This window comes from Lagopus leucura, unplaced genomic scaffold, assembly GCF_019238085.1.
Source record: "Lagopus leucura isolate 7727_CA_CO unplaced genomic scaffold, USGS_WTPT01 Super-Scaffold_100002, whole genome shotgun sequence".
In the NCBI taxonomy this organism is placed as follows: domain Eukaryota; kingdom Metazoa; phylum Chordata; class Aves; order Galliformes; family Phasianidae; genus Lagopus; species Lagopus leucura.
This window is the reverse complement of record NW_024962263.1, coordinates 17,624,521-17,649,856: the sequence shown is the minus strand read 5'-3', so window position 1 is coordinate 17,649,856 and position 25,336 is coordinate 17,624,521. Positions and strand designations below refer to the sequence as shown.

Sequence of the window (25,336 nt, the reverse complement as noted above, 5' to 3'; positions counted from 1 at the left end):
CTTCTCTAAATTATTACTTTTTCATAAAATGCTATTTTCTAGTAACCTGTATGGCTTTAAAAGTAGTCTTTTACCCTTGGTGTTTTAATGGATCTGAACTGATAAGAAAAAATCTTGAAAGCTCATTCTTATTTTTTTCTGTCAACTAACTGCTGCTATATTAACAAGTAAAAATAGGAATTGCTAGCTTACAGTACTTTTTTCTCAAACTAAAAATAACTTTGACCCAAATATTTTTATGGAAGTTATTACAAATTCCTATTAAATTAAATTGTATAGCAATTTCCATTCTCTCCACTCTCCACTGCTAATAACAATGGTTAACAATAACCACTACTTTCCACCTCAGCATGGCATTTACTGTACTGTGTAGATCTAGAATATGACTAGCAAATACTTAAGAACAATTACAACTCTACACTTCTGAGTATTAGAAAACAATTGATGGTGTTCAGTGTTTTTTTTTTTTTTATTTCAAGACAGAAATCAGAATTGTAAAACATCGTAAAAAAATTTTCATGTATACTTGTGATTTTTGAGCATCAAAATTGAGTGGCATTGTGACAGGCATCAGGTAAATAGCAGAACCATTAATAATTAAAGTGAAAGGCAATACTCATGAAAAAAAAAATGTAGATAAGATGAACATTAATATGTCTTCTCTTAAATTTCTGAATTCCTATTTTGTGGAGAGTGTATATTCCATAATATTTTACAAAGTCTTAAGTATGTTCACTCTGAGGAGTAGAGAATGTGAGAATTAAGGACTTCTCTTGTTATACCAGTGAAACACAATAAAAAGCACTGAAAATAGGCAGTGTCATGAACAGAAGATGAATGTCATCTGATTATTATACTTGCTTTAGGTACTGCTGATGGTTTTCTGAGTTAAAAACATTCCTGACAGTCTTCAGAAAATGAAGAAGTTACTACCATTCTAGTAGTAAAATTTCCAGTTACTCACTATTTATTCCTGTCTGAAAGTATAAAGGTATTCTGTTTTGTTTTTGTTGTTGTTTGTTTGTTTGTTTTCTGTAAGAGGTCTTTGTCCTCCGGGGAAGGAAGGAATAATTTTCATGTCTAACAGTTCACAGTCAATTTTCCCTTCTCTACCTTTCTACCTACTCTCTTTCAAAAGCTTTGGGGAAAAAAGAAGAAAAACACTATTTCTAACAGAATCCATTTATATGGATGGGATACAGATGAGTTGAAGTTATGCAGACAAGGCAAAAGAGAGAGAACTATGTTAGAGATAAAATCCATTGGAAAGAAGACTACAGACTTTGGCATTCCACCTTCAGTTTCATAAAGAATATGTAAACTTTGAACTAAAGGCTTATTTTAATATAGAAGTCCTTCATGTACTTGACTTGCTTAAAAATGTGTTTTTAAATCCTTCTAAGATTTTACAATAAAGATCATTCAGATTCTGAACAAAATAACTTCTAATTTTTATCTTTTAAAAATTTAAATATTAAATTTGCAGAAAATAAATCTGCTGAAAACTGACAATAATAACCACAGGTCCTGAATAAGAAGATATGCCCTGCAGTGTTACTCAGACATAATTCAATAAGATAACTCACTTATGTGGACGATAAGGAATATTTTTTTGTGAATAAATTCTTTTATAAATATTAATGACAATATTCCTCTCAAAACCAATCTCAATTCCAGTAATGTAACTGAGGTAAGAATATGGACCAGAATGACTGATCTTAAGAAAGAACTGCAGATATATGTAAGAATATTGACCATATAACCACATTATAAAATTCGATAGAAAGAAGTTCATGAAAAGGATGTTTGAGTAACGAAACAGTACAGACAAAGGACTGTCATCTGTCTGAAGAGAAGTGCTCCATGTTAAAGAAATCTGTTACAATTTTCATCAGGTGAACAATCTTACAGCATTGGAAATAAACTCCCACATACAAAGTTTGAGGCCTCAGAATACTCTGCTCCGACAGCTGCTCTCCAGCAGACATAGTAATGTATTTAACCTTCCTGCAAGAGCAACATAAGCTTGCTCTCCTGCTCCTACACAGTCATGCCTCCCTGCAGCAGAGCCCTAAAGACAGCTGAAAAAGCCAGCATCATCAAAACATGAGCAAAAAGGCACCTTTCACATTCAAATCCATAATCACTAGAGACTTTCTAAATTCATATCAGAATAAATTATCTATCAATAATAACTAGACAAAGGATTATATGTGAAGCTATATGCATGGCAAGTATAACCATAATTTCACATATAAAAATTTAATCAGTGATTTGACCACTAATACTTTACCATAGAATTTTAAGGCAGCAATACAAATTTCTGCAAAATTACCAGCTAAAAAAAAAAAAAAGAAAAAGAAACAAAATGATGGTCAAACCATCTTTTGGATGATACGAACAGTGTGTGTGCATTCTCACCCTTTGATGCTGAAAAGAATGCTTCAGAAATGGGAGAAGCCCAGAGGAGAAGAAGCAGTGTAATGGAATGGTTTATGTTTGAGAAATTCTTCATTCTGAAAAAGAGACAACTAGGAGAGAATATGATATGAGTATTCCTCAGAGTTTAATGGGGAACTTCAAAATTATTGATAGGAGTTAATTGTTCACAGCCTCTCACAATGGAAGAAGTGCAAGGTATGAAAGAAGTTAAGAGGTGTTGGATTTCAAAGAATGAGAACTATTTTTCATCCAAGAAAACTTTTGTTGTGGATTTTGCAGTCAATGAGTGTGCAGATATGATGCACCTGGACATGTCAATTCTACTGGGAAGCGGACCAGTAATGGAGGAGAAATCCTTTAAGAGTTTTTGGTTACAGGGACATTACTTGCCACCGAAGAAGTGCGGAAGAAGAAATTGTCGGAGACTACGAGAATAGTGTGGGAATGCATGACTAAACTCTTGCCTTATTTTATCTAGAGTTGAACAGACAATCACTTTTGTAAACATGAAGCAGGGTAACATGAGCCTTTGCTCTGATCCTATTTTCTGATTTCTAGTGTTCTTTAAATAATTACAACACAGTGCCTGAAAATTGTCACTAGAGAGCAAGAGATGGCAAAAAAACAAAACAAAACAAAGCAAAACAAAAAGAACAACAACAACAAAAAATTGTTTATCCATTTTCCAGTAGTTCTGAGTTTGGTCTGTCATTTTGTATCAAAATGACTTTCTTTCCTTTTTCTATCACAAACACTCAAGGCAAATGTTCTGCAGCAAGACTTTGCAATAAAAACTATTGCACTGTCTCTTCAGTTATAAAATAAAACACTGGAAATACCTGAGGATCTATAATGGTGCTTGAGACTTCTGGATTTTCGATCAAGAAATTAAGACATCATTATTCACTTACTGTTTACACTACAGACATTGTTAAATCCAGAGATAATTCTCATATTGTAATATTTTAATATAAGACAAGTATTAATAGATAGGTATGGAAACACTAAATTTCTATGATATTACAGCCATTTAAAGTGCTGGTGTGCAGGGTGAAGTTCTTACTTAATAATCATTGCTTTTTTTTTCCTGGGAAACTTGCACTAGAAGTCAAGTTGTGGCTTCAGTAACTGTCTTTACCACCATTTACTACCTCTTCATTCTTTACAAGACAGAAATAATAATAATAATAAAAAAAAAAGTATGAAGGTAAATACTTTCAGCTCTCCCAAGACACTTAAGAAGTCACATTTCAGTTTTAAAAGTAAAGTTGCTGACTGCAAATTGGAACACAATCTTCTGCTAAATGGAGCATGTGACAAAAGATTGTGCCTGCTGGAGATAGTGCACTAATGGCCTTAGGTGGCTCTTACCTCCAAGCTATTGATTGATCAGGGGGAGAGGCTCTTTAACACACAATCTGACATTCAAGGACAGTTTTACTGGAAGGAGAAACTGTATTTGCTGAAAGAGGCATATGGACAACTATCCCTGTAACACATTGAGGATGACACAATGCTTGGCAATCACCATGTAGGTTATTGGTTCCTTAACTGAACTGCTAAATATAGAAACAAGAGTGACATTTAAAAATATAGGACGAGATACCTTATTAACAGGTCTACCAACCTCCCAAATACATCAGTCTCTTTAAATGCATCATCCTTTTCTGCTCACACATTCTGTAACATAAGACATGCTATGCCCCAGGAAAAGAGGAGGACAGGAGATGATTAGCTGTTGCACTGTCTCAAATTAGCTCAATACAGTAAAACAATCATTTCTAGGGAAATCTGGACTGTAACTTTAGTGCATTAAAACTGCCAAGAAAAAATGAATAAAGACCTGGGACAAAAAACTGAATAATGAAAAAAAAAAAAATTATAATGCATGCAGCAGATGAATCTTTATCTGTAAATGAATGGCAAAACATCAGGAAAAACTACTTAATGTATACATATTTTAGATATTCCAGGATTATTTGGAAGAGGGTGCTTCTTTTGCTTCTGGAACCGACTGCAATTTATTAAAGCAGCAGTCCACAATCAAAACAAAAGTAAGTGCAACGTTACTCCACTAGCTTTTCACCTTATCAAAATAGCCCATATTTTTTCACTGACATTGCCAACACAAATTGAAATCCAGAGGTTAAATCTTCTAGTATTGCTGATAAACTGTTTACCTGTCTTTGGATCAATGGAGAAATAGGGTTGCCCCTGAAGAATGCTGTAGACCACTCTGGCACTATTTCCATAGGTAGGATCATCAGCATCTGTTGCCTTTACTTGGAGCACGTATGCACCTGCAAAGAAACATAGGTAATAAAAATTTCAGTATAGAGCAGTGATGGTGGACATTTCAGACACATCAGTAAAGCTGCTAGCAGATTCTGTTGTAACTCTTGTTCCACTGGATACAAGGTAAGACTAAAGTAGTAAGTTGTTCAGCCCCATGCTAGCATCCATCCAGATAACAACTGAGGAAAAATGGGAAGGAAAGGAGAAGTCCTGTATCAGAAGATATTTATAAACAATTTATGATGCATACATTATTCACAATTATTATTTTTTAAATCTAACATATATAAGAAGGAGATCTGGAAAGCAGAAGACTGGATTTCTAATACTAGTTTTGTGAAATGATGGACTTATCCTTAAGGTGTGTGCACAGACAACTGCACAAGTAAAATATGTGCTTTGACTTTGACACAAATGTTTGTTCAAGCAAATCCTGAACCTGTAAATGAACCAATCTCTAAGTGCTTTTAAAAAACTATAATGCAGTTTCCTTTAAGGTTAGCTCTGCAGTGTTGAATTCACACTCACATTACAAACTGAAAGTGGGTGTTAGTTCAGTCAGTTGTCTATGAAATCTGGACTTCAATATTCTCTTTCCAATACAGTTCAATTGGAAACACGAGCATCCTGGAAGTAGAACCTCCCTTTGCTGCACAGTTTTCAGTCATGATTAGAGACCATACTCAGTGGAATAATCTGTGTTATGCTCTGATTTAGAAGCTACCAGAGCCATGCATATGAAGACAGAAAGAGAGAAAACAAAAAATCATTTTTAGAGGCAATTGTTCTACATACAATTCTTATCCTTCCCCCTGGTTGCTAAATAATTTACCCATCTCTATTGTCCCAAAATTAAAATAGTGCTCAAACTACATTTTCCAACAAAACATATGGCCACATATCAAGACTTTCCATTCAAATCTGAAGAATTAATATTTCCTATGATCTTATGTGAAAATGAACATTAGAATTCGCAGAAGACAGAAGCCACTTATTACATGAGCACTTGAAGGCCACCTGTGGACTCTTCCCACTGTGGAAGAAAAGGCAAGGTCTGTTCCTTTTGGAACGATTACATTGACAAAATGTCACACAGATTCCCCTCACTGCACAGTACAGAACCTATCTCTGGTATCCATGAGATTGTCTCCATTCATCTCTGCAGTATCTTACCATCTTTCCAACACAAAAAACTCAGTCTATTTTTTCCTTTGGAAAGAAATACTACTTTTTAACCTATTAGCATCCTCCTCCTATCTCTAAGTTGCTCATCCATTCCATATATTTTGACTCTTGAATGAATTTTGTTCCCCTCACAGGTGGAAAAATTAGGTTCCCAGGTTCTGAAGTCTGAAATTGAGCTGGTTGACCAGCAGTGGCCTATCTGGCAAGTGCTTTGGGACTGATTTGAAACATCCTGCACTTTTACAAAGACACATATTCCCAAGTCTCCTCTTAGGCCAGGACATGTGTTTCTGATGCCCTGCTGGTCACTGAAAAGGGAGCTAATTTTAGTTATCTTCTATATGTAAATTGACAAAATTTTACTGGCATATCACTAAGACTTTTGCTTTGAACCTTAAAGCAGGCAATATTCTGCATAAGAGAACAGGACAGACAGAAGGCTCACAAATACAAAAGCTGAAAGTAAATTCATATAAAAGCCACAGTGGCTGGGAGTTAGTTTGAGACCTCATTCTCTACCCCAACATTTGCATCACAAGCTGTAGGAATGCTTCAAACAACAGCCTTTTTGTGGAGTAGTGACTGGCTTCTCTTTCCAAAACCATCATGACCAGACTCCTTGTTCTCACTATACCAGCATCATTTTCCTCCAACACAAAAATTATTTTCCTAAAACAAATATATATTGATAGAGAATAAACCAGAAGGTGTACTTTCATGATGGAGTTCATGATACCTATTAATATTTGATTTCTACAATGTGGGCAGTGACTTTCATGCCAGGAGTATTTGCAGACACAGGCTGAGCACATAGAGCCTGGCAGCACAGACCAGTATTGCAATGTGGGCATGTGAAATACCACAGCTGAATCTATATCTATTTCTATGCAAAAAAGTTGAGACTGTAAGGTGAAGGAAATGAATAGCAGCCATCAACCTGCTAGAAAATGCTGCAGCTGACCTAGGTGTCTGATGGTCCCTCACAGACCAGTTCTTAGCTGTCTACTAATATTAGTTTACATATTTTTATACATATATACTACAAATAATTCTGCCATTATACAGAAGAAAGAATAAATGGTAAATTATAAACTAAGCTTTATTAAAGCAAACTTTCTAAATCATCCTTTAGCTAGATAAATTGAAAATATTGAATATGAAAAATAGTATTTCCCAGTGATAGCACTTTCAACTGTATTAATCCATATCTAACATGTTCTACAACAGGTGGCATGTAAAGCTTGCATTTTTATGAGAGGTCAAGTTTTTTTTTTTGGTTTTTTTTTTTTTAATGGGCCATCAGTTATATATTAACTAAAATATATAGCTAATTTTCAGAACACGTTTTCTGAAATTGTTTTCTCATCCTTTCAGTATTATCAAGCACTGCCAATAAGTTTTCTAGTTTACTGTAAAGCATAAAACTAATACAGTTTTAAAAGTGGATCTAAAATGGTGGGTTTTGTTGCTGTTGTTGGTTCAGATATTTTTGTTTTGTTTTGTTTTCCAGACATAGCACAGGACAGTGGAGCTGTAAATCTTTAACGCATGAACATAGGATCAGAATCATAGAATTACTCAGGTTGAAATAGAACTTAAAGATCGAGTCCAACCATGACCTAACCATACTACCCTAACTAACAACCCTCCACTAAATCATGTCCCTGAGCACCACATCCAAATGGCTTTTAAACACATTCAGGGATGGTGACTCAACCACCTTCCTGGGGAGCCTATTCCAGTGCTTAACAACCTTTTATGTAAAGAACTTTTTCCTGATATCCAATCTAAACTTACCCTGGCACAACTTGAGGCCATTTCCCCTCATTCTGTCCTCTGTCACCAGTGAGAAGAGACCAACCCTGCTCTTACTGCAAGCACCTTTCAGGTATTTGAAGAGAGCAATAAGGTCTTCCCTAACCCTCCTTTTCCCCAGACTGAACAGCCTCAGTTCCTTCAGCCTCTCCTCATAGGACATATTCTCCAAGCTCCTCACAAGCCTTGTTGCCCTTCTTTGGACCTGCTCCAGCACCTCAATGTCCCTTCTGTATTGAGATGCCCAAAACTGAACACAGTACTCGAGGTCAGGCCTCACCAATAACGAGTACAGGGGCATGATGACTTCCCTAGTCATACTCACCACTTCATTCCTGATACAATCCAGGATGCCATTGGCCTTCTTGGCCACCTGGGCACACTGCTGGCTCACATTCAGCCGACTGTCCATCAGTACACCAAGGTCCCTTTCTGTCAGGCAACTTTCCAGCCACACCTCCCCAAGCCTGTAAGGTCGTCTGGGGTTGTTGTGACCAAAATGCAGAACCTGATACTTGGCCCTACTGAAACTCATGCAGTTTGCCTTGGTCCACTGATCAGTTTATCCAGGTCCCTCTGTAGTGCCCTTCTCCCCTCAGGCAGATCAACACTTCCATCCAACTTGGTATTGTCTGCAAACTTACTGAGGGTGCACTCAATCCCCTCATCAAGATCGTTAATAAAGATGTTAAATTGAAGCAGCCACAGTAGTGAGCCTTGGGGAACACCACTGGCTGCCAACTGGATTTAATTTCATTGACCACAACTCTTTGGGCCTGGCCATCCAGCCAGTGTTTCACCCAGTGAAGCATATGCCCATCCAACCCATGGGCAGCCAGCTTCTCCACAAGAATGTTGTGGCGGACAGCGTCAAAGACCTTACTGAAGTCCAGGTAGACCACATCGACAGCCTTACCTTCATCCACTAAGTGAGTTACATTATCATAGAATGAAATCAGGTTTGTCAAACAGGATCTACCTGTTTGTAAACCCATGCTGACTGGGTCTGATCCCGTGATTGACTTTTAATTGGTCCACGATGGGTCCCAAGATTATCCATTCCATAATCTTCCTTGGTACCAAGGTGAGATTGATAGGTCTGCAGCTGCCAGGATCATCTTTCCAGCCCTTTTTGAAGATGGGTGTCACGTTTGCCAGTCTCCAGTCCAACACGGGACATCCCCAGTTAGCCAGGACTGCTGAAGAATGATGGAGAGTGGCTTGGCAACCACATCTGCCAACTCCCTCAGCACACTAAAGTGCAATCCATCTGGCCCCATGGATTTGTGAGCATCCAGCTTTCGGAGCAAGTCCAAAATCATCTCATCATGGATCATGCAGGGCCTATTCTGTTCCCCATCCCTATCTACCAGCACAGGGGGCTGTATTCCCAGGGAGTAATAAGTTTTACAGTTAAAGACTGAGGCGAAGAAGGCATTAAATACCTCAGCCTTATTTTGACCCCTGGTCACCAAGTTGCCCTTGACATCCAAAAAGGGATGGAGATTCTCCCTAGCCATCCTCTTGCTGTTGATATATTTATAAAAACATTTATTGTTTTCCTATACCTTAGTGGCCAAGTTCAGTTCTAGCCAGTCATTGGCCAGTCACAGGGGATCACATTTATTATAGCTCATGACATTTTAATTCCAATATGCAACTATATGCATTACATGGGGTAACCAAATAAGCATAAAATTACAATATTTATTGCTTAGAAATAACATAGAGGGAAGTTAACATTTAAAAAGAATTGTATTTTAATAGTTGATATGCAATCAACAAATATTTGATGTAGGGGATGGTTCCAACCAGTTCAGGTTGGTTCTGATCAGTTCTCATTGGTTACTTCTGATGCAAACCAATTCAAACTGGTTCTGACCTCAGTGGCCTGAAGCAGCCATGCCTACAGAAGAAACGCTATCATTCCCTGCTTTAATTTTTGAGCAATAGCAGCTTTTTGCAAATCCATTTGCTGTGCTTCCAGCTAAGAGCTGTTGCATGTCTCACATTTAGTGCATAATCAAACCTATTTCCAGTACCTCTCAAATAACACTATTTGATTTTCAGTGCCTGCAGTTCAGGTGGCATGGAAGCCGACTTTCAGGACAGTTTTTGTTAGGCTGAACCATGTACATAGTCTCATTTTTTCGGGAGAACAGTACTTTAAGTGTCAAGACCTTTTTTTTTTTTTTGCAAAATGGAGTACACAGTGTTGTGGAAAAACACTTTTTTTGTTTCTTCTGTCTTACGCAGTAAACGCTTTATAAAGCCAAGTTAAGAGTTTAGAAAGAGTCAATGGATTTTATTACTAACAATGTTTTTGTCTCTCAGAGTTTTTCTTGCAAATTAATTAATAGGCCCCTTTCTCCTGGCCATCCCTATCTCCCTCACATATGATAAGAGTAAGCAGGGGAAACATACAGCTGTGTGTTTTTCAGATAATTATTTATCTTGGAAATCAGCAAGGCAATTATTTTGTTTTCCTCTTTTTTCCAATCCCCTTCTGTTGGGTCAGACAGAGTTAAGCCACTGAGGGCAGGCAATCTGGCTAAGCTAATAATGTCTCTGTTAGTACTGCATAATTATTTATTTTATTTATTTTTATTAATTTAGGCTACTTATTTATTTATAAAGACGTCCAGCTGCTTACACAGTCCCAGGGCTGTGATAATGTTTACAGAGGTTGCACTTCCAAAGCAAATGAGGAGCTTGAAATAGCAGCTAATAGGCTTTACCCAATATGCACATAAAGGAGTAGCCTGGTAAAGCAACTGCTGGAAATAATGTAGAAAGAGGAGCACGAGACCCAATTAGCAAATTGCAAGCTTAATATACATCTATTTAAGAAATGCATCTCTTGAGGGTGATTTTTTTCTTTTCATTTTCAAGTCTATGAATTGTTTTTTTCTTACTAATATGAAATATATGGACTCATAAAATTTAGCAAACAGAAAACTTAGTTTTGAATTTTGCTTTCATTATTTTTACTACTTTGGTAACTTTCTAGGTCATGACTGAACAGAAACTTAATGCTGCTTATATATTCATAGCGACCAGGCTGCAGGAGATAAAAAACAACAATATATCCTCCAATCAAAATAGCTATGCTAGAAGAACCCCTAAATCATGATTTGGTTGGGTTAGTTTGTGTTTTGCAAGGAAGTGGAGTTGCCACATCAAAGACAGAATATTTCTGATATCAAAATGCTATGTGAATCAGTGTATGTTGCCAACAGCGCTGTATGCGTTAGGGTGTTTGCCCTAACAGAGTAAATATCTACTTGTATGTAATTATGAAACAATAGATGTTAGTCACATCCAGTGCACTGAAGTCTTAAGGGCTTGAGGAAATAAAATTAACCCCAGAATAATAGTATGAAGAGTCGTTATTCATTTATTAATCTGTGATATGATTTCAGGGTGATCAAAATATCCAGATAAACATACTCAAAGAAAAGGCTAATTATTATGATCAGTTTGAGTGAAGTCATTGATATACTGGAATTGAGTCCTAGCATTTTAATGCTAATGAAACTTGCTGATTGTCATTTTGTTTAGCTGAACAGCATCTGTTATTATCAGCTATGTGCCTTTTGACAGCATCCATCACTTCAGTGTTACACAAAAGATTACCAGGAAAAGAAGTTCCCCCCCCCCCCCCTCCCTTTTAAGAGCTGCTGATAGATTCCTAAGGTATGTCAAGGGTCTTTAAATGGTGACCTAATAAACCTATGTCAAAAATGGTGGACGTCATATAAAAATTCAGGAGAAAGTCTGTCATTATGTACTTCTATTATTTTATTCTTCAGTGTTTTTCATAAGCTGGAATTTCACACATCAGTTCTTCAAATGTCAAATGATTCATTCAGAACGTAGCAGTAGGATAGTTTCAGCATTACATAGGAAAAAAAAAATAGTGTGAAATAAATGCCATCCGTATTGAATGTCAGTTAAAATAACTTTAGTTTGTTTTCATTAGATGCTCAGATGGTAAATAGAGGCTAGTTTCCTTTCTTTTTACATGCTGGACATGGTTAGAAACAATTTAATTCGGTGATCACTCAGGCACCTTCACATGAATAAAATTCAGTTGTATACTAGAACTGATTGAAATCTTTTGGATTTTGATTGACAGAAATAAGTTTGACAGGATCTTCTGTACAGTAACAATTTTAATTTTAATACAGTTACATACTTCAGATCAAATTCTGGTAACCAGATATCACCAATATGGTGATATTTCAAGGAAGAGAGATTTGAAGAGAATGACAACAGCACTTCTGAAGTTTGTTTTGCCTGCATCAGATCTCTTCCACCTATTTACACTGTAGTGGCTAAATCTCTCAAGGATGCAGAGCAGTCTTCCATAAAACTGTCAATTATGTTGATTTATATATCCAGGTTTTTTATATATTTATGTTTATACATATATATATATACACATATATATATTTTCCTAGTTAAAAATCTACAAATCTCTTAAGAGAAAACCTGGATTAGACTGAAACATGACAACGTGTAAATAACCTCAGAACACAGCACTGATTTGTACACAACCTAGAATGCAACATGAAACTCTGTGAAAGGCGCTAATCTTTTTTTTTTTTTAATTTAATTCAAATATCACTTGGAAGGCTTTCCTCCTACTTCAAGTTCAAAGGATCCACAGAATTTTACTCAAGACATTTACTTTGATTAAAATGTAAAATATAATCTGCTTCATTCAGTGTTCTAACACATCATTTCTACGTTATTCTGTATAGCCTCCAATATCAATATCCAACTGCGCTACAGTAACCCCACAAACCAATGTCTTAAAAGATAGAGGTCTACTCTGGGGACTTGGAATGGTGTGGGTGTCTTTTGGCCCCACAGAGTATTTCTCTCAAGCAAACTCATAAAAACAAGCAGTTTTTTTTAATTTAAGGATGTTCAAATCTGTACTGTCCAGCTTTTTAGGAAAATTTCATAAAAGACACTGTTGATAAGTTTTATTTCAGAGATTTAATTATTCATAAGAGCAGGGGCTACATGCAGCTTTCTGAAGACAGTTGCCTGACTCCTGGAATATCACTCTTCAGTTTTTTTCTTCTCAGCTTCCCTTATACGATCATTCCTGATCAATGAAAATCTATGTATACCTCCGCAACATAGAGCACTATTAAAAAGTAAGACTGAAAGACAAGCACATATCCCAAATGGAATAAAACCATTTCTTAGGAAAATTAAAAAGATTATTGTATAATCAATGGATAGTAAGATGTTATAATCACGAAAAGAACAAGAGAGTTAGACAAAGAAGACTAAAATAATAAGAGAGAATAAATAGAAGGCTTACCCATATGCTAGGCTCACCTACAGAAAACACCAAAATAGATCCTTCCCCCCTGGTAGCCAGCTCTTAAATAAGTCTTCCGGCAGCACAGGTGAATTGCCTTCACCTGTGCTCCTCTGGCTGACTCATTGCTCACCTCAGGTGATCAATCAGAGGTTCAGGCCGTGACTCAGCAGTTCCCATACAATTATATAAATGTATGTAAGTGGTTCTATTGTGGTAAAACCTATCCTGGAACATTTCTATGTGCATAATCAGCTAGATGGTAAATACTTTCAAGATATCAGGAATTGAATTTTTAGGTGAATGAACTCTTCGCTAATACAAAAAAACAAACAAACAAACAAAAAAAACCAACAAACTGTAGTAACACTACTGTGCTTTATGACTCAGTTTTAATCTCTGAAAAGATGCAAGCCACTACTGGAATTTCAGCATAAATTACCACTTTGGCAAGTAGGAAATGTGATTAAGGGCATGAGGGATTTCTAGCAATGGACAGAAAGACCTACTTCTCTGCTTGATGAAGACTATTACTCCCAGAGCTCTTTTTAAAAATGATTATTGTTTTCATCAGCATGTCTGAATTGTAGATGCTGAAGTTTTACAATTTAACTTCAGGTGCTTGAAATTTCAATCTCAGTACTCTAAAAGTTAATGTACCTATCCACCCCAAAAGGTAAACAGTGTTTATTTATTAATTCAAACTTTACTCACCTTACATCTAAAAATAAATGGTTGAATGCTTATGGGGCAGTCTGCATCATCAACTGAGTGGGCTGTGGCTGCCCAACTTCAAAACAGAATTACAGGAGATGTGGTGATGAGCTAGCCAGTAGCCATGGGGTTTTAGGTGATGTTAAAAGCTGTAATCACATTGAGGCCACTCTTACTTGTTAGAGGTAAGCCAAAGTCCCAGACCTCCACTCTCAAAGTCCTTCTTTCAGGTAAGACTGGCAAACAAAACTGAATTCGTAGCTAATATAATAGTGTGCATCCTCTAGCAAAATGCAATTATGCTTCTTCACACAGAGGGTGGTGATGCCCCATCCCTGGACGCGTTCAAGGACAGGCTGTATGTGGCTCTGGGCAGCCTGGTCTGGTGGTTGGTGACCCTGCACATAGCAGCGGGGTTGAAACTCAATTATCATTGCGGTCCTTTTCAACCCAGGCCATTCTATGATTCTGTGATTCTTATCTTTTTTACAATTAAAATGTGAAATGAGCTGTAGTTTCAGCTCATGTTATTCCGCAGTTCTCACTGTAAAACCCTGCTAGGAAGGGTGTTCATCATTAGGAAGAAAGCTCTCTTTACCCTGGATAGTGAAGGACCATTAATTTAGAGCTATCACTCCAGATAAAATCAGTTGTTTTCTGTCATGTCGTTACTTAAACAGAGAAATGAAATTAAATATTACATTTTCAGACTTGATTCTACCAAGCCTGTTGTGGTTCAAGAATTGCTGACAATGTCTTGATGGTTTGATTTTGGGTAGTTCTGCCCAGAGCTAGGAGTTGGACTCTATGATTGTTGTGGGTTTTTTTCCAGCCTAGGGTATTCTATGTTTCTATGATTTTATAATTATAGATGGATTTTGATCAGCCATTCAGGGAGATATACAGATTCAAAACCTTGCTTGTATGATTCTTCAAACATTCTTTTCTTCAAATCATTATCTACATCGACAATGCTTTCTGTATCCCAAATGGCTGGTTGAACTCACCTGGAACTCTTAAAATACAGAAAATCCTTTTACCTGTCACAGATGCATCTCATTGTAGATGTATACAAGAAATTATCCCATTCCAACACATCTTGGTTCTTTTTGCAAAGTGATGTGCCTTTGAGAAGTAACATTTCTCTAAAAATAAATAAATAAATACATAAAAATCTGTTTTTACTCTACTGCCAAGCCAATTTCCACCTGACCTGTGTGTCAGAGAAGGTCATGAACCAGATCATCTTGATTTACACAGCATGCATGGAATGAGCAAGGGATCAGTCCCAACCAGCATGGGTTCATGAAAGGCAGATCCTACCTGACCAACTTCATCTCCTTCTATGACCAGGTGACTCACCTAGTAGACAAAAGAAAGACTGTGGATTTAATCTACCTAGACTTTAGTAAAGCCCCTGACTCTGTCTCTCACAGTATTGTCCTAGAGAAGTTACCAGCCAACAGCTTGGACAGGTGTACTCTTTGCTGGGCCCTCCCTCTGGCTGGAGGGCTGGGCTGAGACAGTAGCAGTGAATGGAGTTTGATTGAGCTGGTAGCTGGCCACTAGTGATGCTCTTCTGGAGGCCAGTATTGGAGCTGGCCCTGTTTACTAACTTCATTGATGATTTGGATGAAGGGATTGAGTTCACTCTCAGTAAGTCTGCAGATGACACCAAGCTGGAAGTCTCAATCTTCCTGAGGATAGGAAGGCCTTTACAGAGGGATCTCTATAGGCTGGATGGATGGATTGAGGGTTCAACAAGACCAGGTACCAGGTTCTGCACTTTGGGAGTATTCGTTGACAATTGGCTGAAAATGAGTTAGCAATATGCCTAGGTGGTCAAGAAGGCCAATGTCATCCTGGTTTGTATCAGAAATAGTGCAGTCAGCAGGACAAGAGAGGTGATTGTCCTTCCGTACTTGGCCCTGGGGAGACAACATCTCCAAAGAAGGGAAATGAAGCCAATGAAGGGCGTGGGGCACAAGTCTTATGAGGAACAGCTGAGAGAACCACGATTATTTAGTCTGGAGGAGATTCAAAGAAGACGTTATTGCTCACTAGTGTTCCCTAAGAGGAGCTTGTAGCAATGTGAGGGTCATCCTCTTCTCCCTGCTAAAGAGTGATAGGATGAGAGGTAATGGCATTAAGTTGCACCATAGAAGGTTCAGGTTGGATATTTTGAAAAAAAATTATTCTCAGATAGAGTGGAAAGGTACTGAAACTGGCTGCTCAGGGAAGTGGTGGAGTCACCACCTGGAGATTCAAGAAAAGAGTGGGTGTGGTACTAAGGAACTTGGTTTAGTGCGCATAGGGATGATGTGTCAACAGTTAGACTAGATGATCTCAGTGGTCTTTTCCAACCTTAATGATTCTATGATTCTATTACATCCTCAATCTACACATTTTTTACATCAGTTTCTTCTCCATGAGACGCAATCACATTTGTCATCTTAACCAATCCTTTAAATGAGATCAAAATTATGCAACAGAGTGTGATAATTAGTAATGAGCCTCAGGCATAAGGCAGAAATTGTTTTTAGCATTCATTTTCATTTTATTAACTACTGCAGACCAAGAACAAATAAGATCATTCAGAAGACTGCACAGGATGATACTGTAGCTCAGTTGAACAATCTGTTATTCCTGCAGCAGAATAACATTGCTCTTTTGTTTTTACAACTCTGGAATCCTTTAGATTAGGTGGAGTACATGCATTTGAAGATTTTTCTGCAGGAAAAGAGGTACTGAAACCTCCACCATCTGTGTGTGACCAGTTCCCTTTTTTCATCTCATAGCTTTTTAGAGCAATAACACCATGGTCAGTTCTTCTTCTTCCTCTTAAAGCCATTAAGACTTGTAACACAAGGAAAGTTATCTAAGAGCAAAGTCAAAATCAAAACAATGAAAGTGCCAGCTCTTTCTTCCAGCTGCTAAAAATGTTCTCTCCTTTTCAAAGAACAGTGACACTTCACTCAGAGTGATTACAGGCCTTCTCCTTGGCTACAGAGGCATACCAGTACCTTTTGCAGTTTCAAGAAGACTCAATCTGAGGTTGCCCTATTCCCATTCCCATTGACTCCAACTGCAGAGCAAGAAAGGTCTTCAAATTCTGCTTTGAATTTTGCCAATATAATATGCACTCTCTCTTGCTTACTTTACTACATTTGATTAATCTGTTTGCTTAAACTACCATGTTGCCAACCATGTTTCTTCTGCGTTCAACTTCTTCCTCCAGGACTGGAAGTCTCCCTGTCTCTTTCTGCTCTGGGGATTCCAATCTCAATCCTTCCCCAAGACCTGCTTGATAAAATGCCCCAGAAGCAGCTACAGCTTTCCCTATGTTTCCCCTTACAGGAAAAAAATTCTCTTCTATAGTTTTTCTCCTTCCAGAGAGCATTACAGCTAGATGTTGACATTCAAATACTAATCAACTGTTCAACCTTCAACTCTGACCAGCCTAACTCCTGTTTTCATCTTCTTTTTAATTATATTTTGTGGTGATATTTGAAAAAGCTCTTCTGACACACTTCAACCATTTAATCAATTATAGGATAAATAAGAGATTGTGCTTTCTGGAAATACACTGCATATCAAATGATTGACTCTGTTTCACAACTAGTTTTTCTATGGCCCCACCACCTCTACTGCCAACAAGAAAGTTTATGTCAAGAGCCTGGCAAAAAATGAGCATATGTCACAACTACCTAAACAATACAGAATTTTAATGAGAAATCCAGCAGTGTCAGGCCACGTTTCATTGTCTGGCTTAAGTGTATTCACTTGAATTTCCAAATGGGTTTATATGCTTTTTATATCACCAAAAGAAAAAAGAAGTAATAATTATTCATGGATTGTGGGTATTTGAGGGAGACAGTAAAGAAAACTGGCTCATTCACTTCTTTGTTACAGCAGCTAAATATAATGCAGAACACAGTCTGGTTTCCTTGAAACTCACTAGGCATGTGATGGCTCTTTGAATAAGGGAGTGCACTTTGAACATTTTGTAAAAGCTTCTAATTAATTTTTCTTTGTTAGTTTCAATATGTACCTATTACATGCCTAGAACTATTGGAGTTCCCAACAGTGACTGAATTTTGAAATTGTGGAATACTGCTCATAAGTAATTCTAAATATTTTTCTCAATGAAAACTCTTGAGCATATATCAAATGCTGGTTTTGGACAAAACAAAATTTCATTTGATTACAGTAATTTTTTACATTTGTTAGAATACTGCTTACTTATTTAAAATGAGCAAAACTTTTTGGAAAAGGCCTCTGGAACACTTTTGTCTATGATATTACACAGGGAATGGAGGGAAATTTTCATTAAGTAATGGTTCCCTAAATTCCTTTACTATGGACCAATATGCAGTAGCAAGGTATCATAAAGAGTGCATGTGGTTTAGACAGAAAAGAACTCTGGGAGTATATCCAGTTCATTCAGTTATTGGATAAGCCACAGTAATGTAATGTAGCAGGGCATGTAAGAAGTTAGGCAGAAGGTGCCTTCAAAGAACCCTGTGCATATTGTGACCTGTGTCATTTGCAGGGGAGCTGATGACTGAGAGACTTGCAAATCACTGGTATCCTACTGAATGCATTTAGCAGTGACTATTGTCATGGTTGGAAGTGAAAAATTAATACCACAGAAGTCTCCAAATCAAAGAGTTTAAATAATAAAACAGTAAATGAGGGCAATTGTATTAAAAAACAAAATGCAAACCCAACATTTACATACTATTTTGATCTACTGAACATTATTATTGTGTTCAGAATATCTTATTTCTGTACTAGGTACTCATGGCTCTGAGCAGATAGTTCAAGTAAACATGACAAGTATTTTAGTTTTTAAGTAATTTTCTTTGTTCTATTAAATACTGACATAGCATGTATTGTGCAAGAAATTACTGTAGGATTCCACAACTCAAAAGTGCAACAATTACAATATCAGTCACTATTACGTTTTATGTTCTGATTTAACTATTAGCATTTCTTTTAAAATGTTCAATTTTCTAGTAGATGAAGAATCTCTAAATTATGAATACAATTTCCATTAGAAAGTTTCCAAAGAAAAGATCCACCAGATGGTGCCATTCTCCTAGTGGGATACAGAATTTGGTCCATGCAAGCTCTCAAATTCTTATTCATATATATTGTTTAATAATCAATATCTGTTCATCATTGTATTTATGCCCTATGCATTTATGAATATTCTGTTAACTCTTATCTAGAGAGGTAAACTTGTCAGAATATCTGTTTCTCAAGGAAGAGTAGACGGGAGGAGATGATTTGGCATGTTGCTAAATAGTAAAGCTGTCCACTGTTATCATTTACTCACAAGTTCCTACCCTTTCCTACACGAGGAAAAATCCTCATGTTCTGATGTAAAACCTGTGAGCAATTAAGGAAGAAAAAATGGAGAAAAAAGTCCTACACCTCAATATCCTACTTTTTTTCCTTCTGCATTCCTGTTTAAGTTTGTTTACAAAATTACTAGGAATTTCTTAACATTAGCTAACATGTTTGTAATACATATGGATTTAATTTAGAAATGAATTTGAACTGGATCTATCTATTAAATTAAAAAAATCACACGCATATTTTTATTTATTTTAAATGATCACTTTAAATTACTCATAATTCAAAGGTATATTGTTCTGCACCTATCGTCTCAGTATCAGTGCTCTATGTACAATAGTGAATGTAAGGTCAGATTTTCATTTTAGCAAGAATCATATCTGCTTTTAATCTTCATATTATATCTTAATGTGAGTTTCATGTAGGACCAAAGTGTCAGTAGACCAAATGTGCTTTGAGCTTTCAGGCATAAACACTGCAGTTGCAGAGAAAGCACAAACAAATAAGACTAAACAGTCTGGCACTAACTCTGGACACTTTCCCATCTGACTATAAGCCAAAGCAGGGCAGAAGGCCACATAGGCAAAATAGTGCTCATCTATCCACCTAATATACAAGACATATTAGTCTCTGCACAAATGAGCACTAATGAGGATGTACAGCACTGGGACCAAAGCTGCTTCTCATGCTGTGTATGCACGAGGAAGGTGATGACATTGTGTAAATATCTGTGCTTTATTCCTCATATATGCACAAATCAAATGCTCCTCTACTTAATGCAATAAATTTATAAATTGCAGCAAGAAAAGAAACACCTGTATATAATTCTTGGTTTCAGTTGCTTCACAGTTTTTGAAAACCCTTCAAGCAAAGTCCTCTAAGGAACTCAAGTGCCTCCTCTCTCAAAATGAGTTTCCCATTTAAACTTACAGACTCTCACACTTTACTCAGGACAGCGCTAATGGATTTTGGCAGGACTCACTTTTTGACAAACATCCTCTCTGCCTGGTATATTCTCAGAACACTTCAGCTTTTACTTTCTCACAGCCAGTTCTTAGTTTATTTGTTATACTGCAGATTTTTTCTTCAACTAAATTTCCTTTTGGGAACCAAAAGTAGTTCAACTTGTTTCCAGATTTAGACATCCTCTTTTGTTGTATGCACTTACATAGATATAAAAAAGGATTGTGAAATGAATATAATATAGATGTATATATGTATGATTTGTGTTAGTGACTTAAGAAATTTAAATATTGTCAAATATGTACTTTGTAGTATTTTGTATTATAAGGTACTTTTAAAAAATAAAAACTTAATGATAGTAATAAGAGGCTTTTATACGCTAACTACACACTGTCAAGATGGTATGTGGTGAATCATACAACTACTAGTAAAGTACTTGGTAACAGTTTCTCAGGTTCTTTTCAGGCCAATAAATAAATAAATAAATAAATAATAATTTCAAAGTTGAAATTTAAACAAGTAAAACTAATAAGAATAATCAATCATGCTAGCTCCCAAATCTAGAGGGATCAAGCAAGTTTTAGACCAAGATTCAAAATGTGCCTAGAACAAAATAGCAAGATTTTGCTGCAGATTGTAGTAATCTCCTTACATTTCCAATGACCATTTTTGTAATGTTTCACTTGCCAGTGGCTGTACCCATTGGAAAATCAAGTAAAACTTAGTTCCCTGAGCACAGGCTGACCAAAGAGCAAAGACTTTTCCTATGAGTATGTCTGTAGCAAGTACAGGGTATCCAGCACCACACTGGGCAATCTGTTTCTCTGCTTTTTTACCCTTCCCATAATAACCATTTCTCTTATATCCAGTCTAAATCTTCCCTCTTCTAATTTGAAAGCAAATCCCCTTGTCCTATCACAACAGACTCCGATTAAGACTATTTCTCCTTCTTCCTTATACTCCCCCTTTAGATACTGAATTGTCACTATCAGGACTCTCCAGAGCCTTCTCTTCTTCGGGCTGAACAGCTCAAGCTCTCTCAGCCTAGCCTGACTGGGGAGATATTCCATCCCTTGGATCATTTTTATGGCCCTCCTCTGGATGCACTCCAACAGATTTGTATATCTCATGTACTGAGGACTCCACACCTGGATGCACAATACCAGGTGAAATCTCACCAGCATAGAGTAGAGAGGAAGGATAACCTCACTTGATCAGCTGATCATGCTTCTTTGAATGCTTCCCAGAATGTAATTGGCTTTTCGAGTTGTGAGGGCAAACTTCTGGCTCATGCCTACAGAAAGGCCGGTGAGTCTTCTGCCCCTGTCCTGTACTTCACTTTATTTTCACTTTCTCTTTAATTTGCATACATCTGAATTTTGTCAAACTAAAAGTAAATATGAAATGATAATCTACAAAATACCACATATGCTGTGCTCTTTTTCTCTGCTTTATTCCTATTCTGAGAAATGTCTTTGTTCCAGACTCTTTGTTATCAATCCCTTCCCTTCCCTTCCCTTCCCTTCCCTTCCCTTCCCTTCCCTTCCCTTCCCTGCCCTGCCCTGCCCTGCCCTGCCCTGCCCTGCCCTGCCCTTCCCCAGTTTACTTTTACTATTATAAATTTTATTTTAAAAATTCTTTAGGCAGAATTATATTCTCAGTTACATACCAGTGGCCCCTCTAAAGTAACTAATTACATTTTAACCAGATAAATAACTTATTCATAGGGAAAGAACAGGAAATGAAAATACTAAGAACACTAAATAATAGGCAGACTAATAGAGATAATTTAATAACAAAGATATAACTCAGTCTGAATGTGAATGTTCTCCTTCCTGCGATTCTGTGAGTTAGCGTTCATTTATGATCAGTGGCATGTAGATGTTTTATCAGTTCAATTTAAAAGACAAAGGGAAATTTGTGTTTAGTGTTAATTGCATTTATAAAGTCCATGCTGGCTTTCTGGTTTTCAGAATTGCTAATTGTGAAAGGTACAAAATACTCACAAATCAGAAGGATGAAGTCAGTAAAAACATAAAAGAAATCAAAATCCCAAACACCAGAAATACAACCCCTACCACCAGTAGAAGCAGCAGTAGAAGTAGTGATGCAGACCGCTTACAGCATTGTTTCAATCTCTGTTCCTGAAGCAGTCAATCCAAAATTACTTGGTTAGGTCTATACAGCTTAACATCATACTGTGTTGAGATGAAAGAGTATGGTTGGCTTGGTAAAGCTGAAAAGCCACAATACCAACATAAACTACCTCAGACAGAGAGCACGCAGCTTTGGTTAAACTACTTCTAAAGTCTGTAGCAGCTTTTTAATGCAGTCAATGACTGTACGTGATGCTACTGTTGATCCTCTGCAGGCCTTTGCTAACAGAGCTAACAGAGCTCAGCTATGTTGCATCCTCTGTGATCAGGAGATGTACTACGTTTAGCTTCTCCATGTACTTTCATACCAGTAATCACCTGCTCTAGGTCAAATCTTGCACAGTTAAATTGTCAAAATGTTGGATGTGAGCTCTCTGCACCTGAACCCAGTATAATGTGCTCCAGCTTAGCTTGAACAACCTTTAGTAGCAGCTCAAGCCAAGATAGAGATGACTTGCCTCTATAACAGATCAGGAATGTATATGTAGTTCTTTCTGCTTGCTTAGAAATGAGGATAGTAACCCAGAAGGATAGTAACATTTTGAATCATCATAATTATTTTTGCAGCATTTGCCTGATTATGGCCCTAAAACAAATATTCAAAAAATGCAAAGAGAAGTGAAACTGCACTGGTTGATCAGAATCTATTAAAATACTTCTTATTTATGCAATGTTTACTAAAATACATTTTCAGATATACAATCATGCAGCTGGCTTCACCGTACATTAGGATGAAAAACTTAAAAAGTTTTTTGCCATACATATTAGAACTTTGCATTTTTCCTTAGGCACAGGTGAATTTCAGAGTTCTAATTTTGCTAAGATAAAGTATTGGAAGTCTGAAAGCTCATTCTTTTTTTTTTTTTTTTTTTTTTTTTTCAGAATATGCTGAGTCTATAAAATTGAATTTGAAAATCTATGAGAAATTACTCTTCTAACCAGCTTTAAAGTCCTCTGCATGCAACTGGACAAGAAAAACTGCAAAGGAGTTTTGCTTATGATTTCTCAGAATTTTTGATATGTCTCTGTATTAGAATGTCAGAGGTGAAGATACATACAAAAATGATTAAATGGGAAATAAAGATGAATGACAGCGTCTCAGCATTTTCAAAGTTGGATTGATTCTTAAAATTATGTTTATTATTCACTGAATAGTCTTTTTTTACCTACATTTAAAGTATATCCAAATACAACATGGTTACTGATAAAATTGCTTTTAAAGTGACTGCATGTATATTGTCAGGTGGTCCCAGCAACTTGGTAATGGTCAAATGATGAAAAAAATGGAGGTAATTATTGATGTTAGCCTTTAAAATCTAATACTTGCAAATGATTGTCTGTGTATTTTTTTGTTCTTTTTAAAAGCATGACATGTAAATAGCATTCTCTTGCTATAGAACTCTGTTATTTCCTTGCTTTTCAGCTGGATGCAGCATGGCTAAGCAACAGTTTAGTGGACATCCCTCATATTCACGTATCAACAATTAGTATAATTCTCTCTCATATCAGATATTTAATGGTAAGTCTGAAAGACTTGCCAAAACAATGAGCAATATACAAGAATACACTAAGCCATACACAGTGAATGTCCATTGTTACTCAAGCTGACACAAATAGTTACTTAATCATGTTTTAGTTAAATTTCTTGATGGTTAGGTAGTAAAGATGTGTTCAAAAACCCCTCAAGGAATAGCATTCTTGTTCACAAAGTTTGCCATCAATATTTAAATTTCTCTTGAGTTCTTAAGTACCATTCCAAATTCTTTCATCACATATTACTCAGCTTCTGTGAACATTGCTTTTAAATCAATTAAATCATCGCACTTGAAAAATAACAATAGAGTAGTAATATGATATCTAAAGCCCTTGAAACATGGGTGATTATAGGATGCTGCACAGCACAACTTTGATTATTTTTCTTAATTCTATGTGAGACATGGATGATAAAAGTGGAAAAATAGCATGGGAACATTTAAATTAAGGTTGTCATTGTCTTGAATGCTGTGAAAATTTCAGCAGTGTAAATAGGACATGAAGCATGGAATACACCACTGAAAACATGATGGTTGAGTTGTTGGGTAAGTAGTCTGCACTTAAGTTTTTCAAAATCAGATGTAGCTAGACATGTAATGTATGATTCTATGGTGGAAAGAATCTGTTAGAAAATAAATGTTTCTCACTCTAGAGATCTACTTCTTTCATTTACTTAAGTGACTGAAAACAGCAGACTGTATTCCAGCTAGTTGCATTTATTTAATCTGCAAGGCTGGCTACATAGACATAATTGAGTGTGCTTACTTATGACTCTGGCAGCATGAACATAATTGTTAATTAGTTTCCAGGAACAAAATCTTAATTGTTGGAAAGCACAGGTGAGCAGTTATGCTCATGACAGCATTTGGATTACATACATTCGATATGTTTAGACTACATAAAGCACTGTGAATATTTAGAACCACAGATCAGAGCTGCAGTAAAAATTAGAATGCTTAAACTTGTTCCATAATTCAGAAACCGTGAGCAAACATTTCAAATGTTTCACACTGTGAAGAAAAATTGAGAAAAGCCATTAGAAAGACAAACTATGGGGAGGCAAAAGAAAACTTTCTTCCATATATACCCCAAGCTGGCAGTACATCTGCTCAGTGCCCACCATCTGGGTGTGCCTAATTAGCGACTACCTGCAATAGGCTTTCAGAGAGCTATTACAGAAACAGCTCCTCAGCAGATGCAGCTTCAGTCCCTAAGGGCTGAAAAATAAGGCTGCTAGAAAAAGGAGACCACAGAGCAATGGGAATATGGTATCACTTCATGTGGTGGTTTGGTAGGATGAAATGCTTTTGAAAGAGTAAGTATCACTTGCACTCAGAATTTACATGAAATCCAACAGGGAGTGATGATTGCACAGACCAGCTAGTACAAAGCCAGTGAAACAACACACTGAGACATAATAAACACACGCAGACCCATACTGATACTTCTTATGCAGTTATCAGTTTAGACTGATATGTTAAGATTTTCCCTTCCTTCCCTTCCCTTCCCTTCCCTTCCCTTCCCTTCCCTT

At 36.7% G+C, this 25,336-nt stretch overlaps 1 protein-coding gene across 1 annotated transcript in view; it reads right to left on the bottom strand.

Moving 5' to 3' along the window:
- The window catches only part of CDH12 (cadherin 12), a 138,199-nt gene that overhangs the window by 57,636 nt on the left and 55,227 nt on the right, over positions 1-25,336 (bottom strand). Inside the window, exon 3 of the mRNA XM_042869178.1 lies at positions 4,623-4,742. Within this exon, the coding sequence (XP_042725112.1) occupies positions 4,623-4,742 (120 nt within the window). The remainder of the gene's footprint in view (positions 1-4,622; positions 4,743-25,336) is intronic.